Raw genomic sequence first — 7,748 nt, 5'->3', positions numbered from 1 at the left:
AACAGTAGTAGTTGGAACACATAGAAGAACCAGGTCCTTCTATAATCTAGATAAGCGAAAATTGGGTACCACACAAATCACCCCCCCCCCCCTCCTCTTGTGTGGTATTGAAGTATAAAACATCAGTAATCACTCCCAAAATTACGGCTTAGAACTTCGAGAATAAAGTAAAGAATAATTGTATAAATTTCAATAATTGTTTCATGCCATTACAAATGAGATTTCAGTCCTTATATAGGACATACAATTATAACGGTTCTCTTACTTAATTCGGTCTCACTAATGGTATTAATTGCCTTGATTACTCGTTGCCATATACAACTGTAACGGAAACAGTTATGATTAAAGATTCCTTGTAACTGTACTGATTTCCCTTCCTTATTTATGACAGGTTCGCGTATCTTCTCTTCTTCGCAGTCTTTATTCATTTCGTTCCTATTCCTTCTTTTACAGCTGTCAGCTCTGATTTTTTTCCTCAGTATAAACCCGTAGGTATTTCTCCGTGCCTTTTCCGCATTCTTTAACACGTTTAATTAAGAACGTCACTTGTCATTATATCGCTGTTCCACGTACCATGCCTTGTAAGCTTGTTGATACCCACGTGTCATATCTTTTTCCCACCAATACAATGAGCTACCGTAGTTTAACAGTATATATTCTGTATCAGTTTTCAATTCATAAAATGTAATATAATTTAATTCAACTTCAACTGTGCCGTGAAACTTTCCACAACAATGGATCTGAAGTAATATGAACATATTATTAATTGAGCAATGTATCACAATTTAGCTACATAATTTTACTTTTATTGGAAACAATTTTTTCGGATCTGATGCATCTTCAATTCTGATATCCATCTTCCGAAAATTATGGATCTGAAATTGTTTTCATAATCTAAATGTAACTATGTTAATCATGTCTCTTTCAAAGAATTTCTTTTTGGGAGATGTGGGTGAGATTAAGGAAGTCAAAATTACAAATTGCCTTATTAAAAGGGAGACGGACCAAGGCAAGACTTAAAAATAAAAGGAGCCAGTTCATCACACCATGACTATAAATTATACCCTTTGCACTGAAAGAAGATGCCCACACATAATATTTCAGAAATTGTCTAATATTAGGTAGAATGGCATATGCTAAACTTGGTTTCATTTATACTATTCTTCTCATTACAGCTACGAGTAAGTATCCATTATTTGACTTTTATCTCTTAGTGTAATTCTACATCCTTGTACTTGTAATCACTTATGTACGTAGGAATATATGTGCATATATAATATGTTATATGTATGAAAAAATATGCATGTATCTCTATGCACGACATCTGAATGTGTTTTTAATGTTATACGAGTAGTAATTTGATTTTGATAATCATGATGAAATGTTGCAGCCAATTTATTGTGGTTCTCTAACATGCAAGTTATTGCTGCACGGAGCGTTGATCATAATTTCGCACACCATCATAGGAGGCTACTCCCGCAACTTAATACTTGTACGAGATCTTGTACTAACGATAGTGATTGCACTATCGATTGTTGGATTTGCTGTAGATGTGGACTCCTCAATTTGGAAACTGACGAGCGTACATGTGGGTAGTAGAATACGAATAAAATAGTACGTTAATGTCCTAATGCAAAGACTCTTAATCCATGTTATGCATTTATGTTTCCGTGTAATTTCAATCTTTTCATCCTCTTTCTAATTTCCTCGTCTTTCATACTTTAGTTCTCCTGTTGACTTTTATATATAATTCATTACGCTTCAAATTTTCATTAATGCAACACTTCCATTCTAGCTAAACATTTCTGGGAGTTCTACTTATTCGGTGTGTTATTGAGAACTCTTTTTGGATAGAAATTACTAACCAGCAATTAGTTATGCCAATAATTTCTTAAAATAAAGATGATTAATGTGAAACAGAATATCTTTTGAATCATTACTTAACTAATGCCTTTTGCAGAACAGTTTAACTTTAAGCTATAATATCAAATACCTGGTCTAAGTTTTCCATAACGTTACGAGAACATGTACTATGTTTCAGCTCAACATTTAACGACTTTATGAGAATTCTATACTAATAATTTAAGTTGTAAAAACATTTTTCTTCGGGAAAAAGGTTACAAAGTAGAAATAAAAGCCAATAGAAAATTCATAATATCAGCATTGAATAGTAAATAGGACATGAATTTTGTATTTGTTTAGCCAAAAATTTGAGTAACAATTAAACTTGTATTGTGGTTTTAAGGATACGTGATTTAATTCAATACCAATTGATAAATAATGAATTAAGTAAATGAATTAGACGATAAAACAAATCAAACCAGTGTTGTGGCAGTGTATCGACCTCGATTCGGAACAGTCTCGAGATCAAGCAGCAAGAACAATAAAGAACAATAGAGAATAATGAGTAAATAGAGAGCAGCGTGTGAATTATTTACCAGTGAATGTGTCATTATTACAAATGAATGGGGTCCCTCTTATATAGTAGAGGAATCCTAAATAAGGTACAACTCTAATAACGAAAATAAATCATGTGATTGGTGCCGATAACTGCTTGGTATGATCTATTCCGAGATTTCCGTCGAGACCTTCGGTTGGTTGCTAATATCTCGCCATTCCGTTATTCTGCTTACTCGAGGTTGGTCATACTCGGCCTTAGTTTTTAACGAGCACATCGATCCTCAAGTTCTATTCTCTGCCATTGGGCTCGAGCCAGGTCCGTTTTTAGCTTATTCTCGAAGCAACTCCTCGAGCCTACGAAATCGGACTTACCCGATTTTGACCATATACAGATAGTCCCCGCGTTTCTTAGAGTGAAGTGATATGAAATGATTTGATCCTCGATTCTCCGATACCTCGATCACGATGTCAATTCCATGACATCAGCGACAGAAGTGACTGAAGGGTTGCGTCCGCATAGTTCCCAAGGCCATTAATTAATGGTGGCTAATGGTCGGCCACTAGTTTCCTCAAACCATTGAAGTGGCCACTACAAATAGATCAATTTCTCAATCTTTATAATCTTTACTTCCAAAACCTTTTCCTAAATCTCTACAAGCTTCTCGATTTTCTTTAAGTTCATCCTCCTCTTCAATTTGTGTTTGTCATAATATCAACTTCTTCTCCTTTCTTGAATTCCACAATAGTGATGGCTAAAACATCTAAAATTGTCCCTCAGAAAGAAAAAGCCTCCTCATCGCGGCCGGCTAGTGATAAAACGCCGGTGGAGCCTCGCATCGAGGACTGCTTTCCTGGGCCATGCGAGCTGTCTTCCGATTGCAAAGTCGAAAGACCTTCCTCAGTTCCAGGCCGATGTGAGCCCATGTCCCGATACATCTGCTCGACATTTAAAGACGATCTCGAGCGAGTGAAAAAGGACTGTAATTGGGAAAACAAGGATGTGGTGATTCCTTCCCCTGAGGAGGACATTACTACCCATGTGAAAGGGTACTTAAGTGTGTATACTTAACCTATCACATTGGGTCACGTAGATACGGTCATACTCGATTTCGGTCGCCAATATCGGTTGACCTTGGCCATGACGCTACATCGAGAAGCATTTTCCAAATCCCGGGCCAAGCTGACCCGATGCGAGGCCGAACTCAAGAAACTCGTGGAGGAGAGAGATGGCCTCAAACTCCTCTACATTCAAAAAGAAAAGGAGATTATGGAGCTCCGAGCCAAACTGACTAGGGCTCATCGAGAACAGACTGAGCTCATCGAGCAGGTAATCTAACTTTTTGGGAATTTGGTATGTATTCATTTGACTTGTCAATTAACATTTTGACTTTGCATGCCCAGTAGAAGGGCGAGCTGGTGGAACAGCTTCGAGAGGAGGCCACGATTAAGGAGGCCGAGACCCTGGGGCGGAAACAGCATATGGATCGTCTTGCCTCGGAGAAAGACACGCTTCGGGCCCAACTCACTTCAATCGATTGCCAACTGCAAAGTGTGAAGGAGGAAAGCTTAGCCTTGGCCCAGAAGATTGAGGAGCTCGAGGCTAAGTTGGCCGTCGAGCATGCAAAGGCTAAATCGGAGGCGCTTGTGGCCTCTTACCGAGTTGACGCCGAGGGTGCCAACATTCGGGCACAGGAGATCTATGTTGGCGCCGAAGTCAAATTGTCGTGTGCTGTCGATCATGCTAGGCGACAATCTCATAGAGAGACTCTCGAGGAAGAGCATGCTCGTGGCTTCAACCTCTCAGCCGATATCGAGAGTGCGAAAGCTTTAGAGGACGAGGCCTCAGCTTTGCTCTCCGATGATGAAAACTCTGCTAGTGGATCCCAGAGTGCAAGAGATGAGGATGAAGCCCCCGAAGAAGCGGCTCCCGAAGATGTGGCTCCCAAAGTGGACTAGGCCCATAGGATTTAGTTCTTTGTGTAAGGCCCCTTGTGGCCTTTGTAAATACCTTCTATGTATAAAAAGTTCCTTTTGTTTCCGCTCTATCTCTGATTTGTGATAAAGTCTGCTTTGTTTCTGCCTTGCAAAATTTTTTGTTTTTATAACTTCAATAATCGAGTGAGCATTAGCTCGATCTCAAAGTAAAACAAACCCTTAGGTGTTTAGCTAAACGAGGGCTAGTCCTCGAGCTCAGTAATATGTTCGAGATTTTTATTTCGGATGGCTTGATCGAAGCCACCACCACATTGTTTTCATAACTAAAAGTAAAACAAACCATTGGGTTTTTTATCAAATAATGGGCAAGTTTCGAACTTATAATAGAATACCTCTTAAGGTTATATGATGAATCCTCGAGCTATATTCAAGTCAATTTTATACGAGCTCGGAATAGGAACCCTTAGGTCCGATTTGAGTGAGAACAAAGTCTCGAACTCTAAATATTTTGTCACGACCCAATTCCCGAACCCGGTCGTGATGGCGCCTCTCATGAAGACAAGGCCAGCCAGAACAACGCAACACCTCTTTCAAAGCACTTAATTAATATTAACAATTCTAACACATGCTTAATATAGTCAATAATGCGGAATCAGCGATAAAAACAAAGGAAACCATCCCGACACAGCCCAAACCGGGGTGTCACAAGTCATGAGCTACTACAGAGTTTGCTATAAGTCTACAAGGAGTAATATCCGGTACAATAGTCTGAAGAAATCATAAATGATATAAGATAGGGGAGACGAGGGGCTGCGGACGTCAACAGCTACCTCGTATCTCCAAATCGCTGCCTGGTCTGGAAAGGAAATCAGCGCTCAGGTGCGGACTCTGCTATGCCTGAATCTGCACACATGGTGCAGGGAGTAATGTGAGTACTCCGACCCAGTGAGTAATAATAATAAATAATAACCGGAGGCATGAAAACACATAACTGCACAAAGCAATTCTATATCAGGCAGTAAAACAGTGAAAACGGTAGAACAGTAAAAAGTCGAATGAAGTCTCCTTTTAAAATTAGGTAAATCAGGTAAAACAACAAGTAAATAGTGAGTAGAAATCTGCCCCTCGGGCTTAGTATCAATCGCTCAGCATAATATCAGCCCCCCGGGCTCACTCTCATATCACATGGGTACCCGCGCTCACTGTGGGTGTGCAGACTCCGGACGGGCCCCATACGGCCCAAGCGCTATATCAACATAAGGCCTGAAAGCGTTCACACATCACACTCGAGGCCTAAAAGCCTCCTCACATATCACTCGAGGCCTGAAAGCCTCCTCACAATACGCTCAAGGCCTGAAAGCCTCCTCACAATACGCTCAAGGCCTGAAAGCCTCACTTAGTCCAGAAATATCATAAGCCCCTCGGGCATCAATAAAATAATAGTTCTCAGCCCAAACAGCAGTGAAAATGTCATTAAAATCTCAGAATTCAATTAAGGCGGCTGAGTTTGCAAAACAGTATAATTATAGGGACTGAGTTCAAATAACGTATCAAAATAGTGAGGAAATAGTGATAACGAATCCCTGAAGGATTCAAGTAATCGGCATTAAGCCCAAATAACGATGATAAATGAATCAGCTTAGTCAATTACGTGGTAAAATATCAAATGGGACGGACCAAGTCACAATCCCCAGTAGTAAACAACCCCGCGCTTGCCATTACGCGCGTGTTTCACCTCAATATAGCACTATGTTGTGCAAATCCGGGGTTTCAAACCCTCAGTATATCATTTACTATCATTACTCACCTCAAGCTGGCCAAAGTCCTAGCTCGCTATGCCCTTGCCTCGCAAATCAATCGCGCGTCGAATCTGGCCAAAACCACAACGAATACGTTACAATAGGCTAAGGGAATATAACCCAATCGAAAAGACTCGAAAAACATTGAAATTCACGAAGTTGGCAAAACCCGAGCCCTGGGCCCACTTCTCGAAAAATCAAAAAATTCACATCACCGGACTCCTCGTCTCGCCACGAGTCTATACATACCAAAAACTCCCAAATCCGAGCCCAAATGACCCATCAAACCCCAAATTTTCAGTTCAAAAGTCAAGCCCTAATTCATCCCTTTTTAATCAAATTTCCATGAATTTAAGTGTTGAATCCACAATTAAATGATGTTTCTAGGCCATAAGACTCACCTCCAATCAATTCCCAGTCAAAACCCTCTTTAATCCTCGTCAAAAGCTCTCAAGGTTACTCAAAAAATGGTGGAAATGGGACTTGGTTCGCGGATGAAATGTTATTAAAACCATTCTGCCCAGGTGAATTTTTACCCTATGCGATCGCATGAAAATCCCTGAGATCGCGATGCACATTACTCTTAAGCTATGCGAACGCGGGCCCCTGGACGCGATCGCAAAGAACAAAGCGACCTGCCCTCGAATTCCTTCTATGCGATCGCACAGACACTACTGCGATCGCGATGCATTAACTGATGACCCTCTGCGATCGCAACCACTTGAACGCAATCGCATTGAACAAATCTCTTATCCCTCCAGTTGCTTATATGCGATCGCGACATCACCCCCCGCGATCGCGTTGAACAAAATCTCTGCAACAAATAGCTGGAAAAACCTGCAACCTTCAAAGGCCGAGATTGGTCCGATTGACCATCCGAAATCACCCCGAGGACCCCGGGACCTCAACCAAAAGTGCCAACCCATCTTAAAACATCATTCGAACTTGCTCCAATCATCAAAACACCACAAACAACACCAAAACCATCAAATTACATCGGATTCAAGCCTAAGTTCTTCTAAAACTTCCGAAACACGCCTTTGATCAAAAACCCAACCAAAACACCTCCGAATGACCTGAAATTTTGCACACACATCCAAAATCACCTAACGAAGCTACAGCAACTCTGGGAATTCCATTCCGAGCCTCGAATCAAAATCTCACCTATCAACCGGAATTTGCCAAAATACCAACTTCGCCAATTCAAGCCTAATTCTACACCGGGCCTCCAAAATGAATTCCGATCACACTCCTAAGTCACCAATCAACCCCCGAAGCTAACCAAATCACCGGAAATCACATCCGAGCCCTCTAACTCATAGGTCAACATCCGATTGACTTTTCCAAAACAAGCTTTCCTTAAAGAGACTAAGTGTCTCATTTCCATCCAAAACCAATCCGAATCGACTCATTCACCCGAGACTCTTGTTATAAGACATAATGAAGCAGAAAATGAGGAAAATGGGGCGGTAACTCACGTGACGACGGACCGGGTAGTCACATCCTCCCCTACTAAAACAAACGCTCGTCCTCGAGCGAGTCAAGAAACATACCTGAAGTCTCAAACAGCTGAGGATATCTGCTCCGCATCTCTCGCTCGGTCTCCCAAGTAGC

General features: G+C 41.0%; 1 protein-coding gene and 1 long non-coding RNA gene across 2 annotated transcripts; both read left to right on the top strand.

The window, feature by feature from the left end:
• Positions 1-1,058: 1,058 nt before the first annotated feature.
• LOC109221596 lies at positions 1,059-1,776 on the top strand. The gene is made up of 2 exons (XR_002067288.1): positions 1,059-1,181; positions 1,391-1,776. It is a non-coding gene; the product is annotated as an uncharacterized LOC109221596 (long non-coding RNA).
• A 1,762-nt stretch (positions 1,777-3,538) lies between these two features.
• Positions 3,539-4,356, top strand: LOC109221595 (centrosomal protein of 63 kDa-like). The gene is made up of 2 exons (XM_019386064.1): positions 3,539-3,727; positions 3,805-4,356. Exons 1-2 carry the CDS (start codon positions 3,539-3,541, stop codon positions 4,354-4,356), a joined length of 741 nt encoding a protein of 246 aa, XP_019241609.1.
• Positions 4,357-7,748: the final 3,392 nt, after the last annotated feature.

The sequence above is a fragment of the Nicotiana attenuata genome, unplaced genomic scaffold, assembly GCF_001879085.1.
Source record: "Nicotiana attenuata strain UT unplaced genomic scaffold, NIATTr2, whole genome shotgun sequence".
Classification (NCBI taxonomy): Eukaryota; Viridiplantae; Streptophyta; class Magnoliopsida; order Solanales; family Solanaceae; genus Nicotiana; species Nicotiana attenuata.
Note: the sequence above shows the minus strand (reverse complement) of the source record. Positions and strands in the feature narration are given on the sequence as shown.

Bases quoted from the DNA above. Each gene is read 5' to 3' on its own strand.
- LOC109221595 (XM_019386064.1), top strand. From the start codon at position 3,539: ATGACGCTACATCGAGAAGCATTTTCCAAATCCCGGGCCAAGCTGACC. The intron at 3,728-3,804 runs GTAATCTAACTT...CATGCCCAGTAG, and splicing joins AGACTGAGCTCATCGAGCAG to AAGGGCGAGCTGGTGGAACA.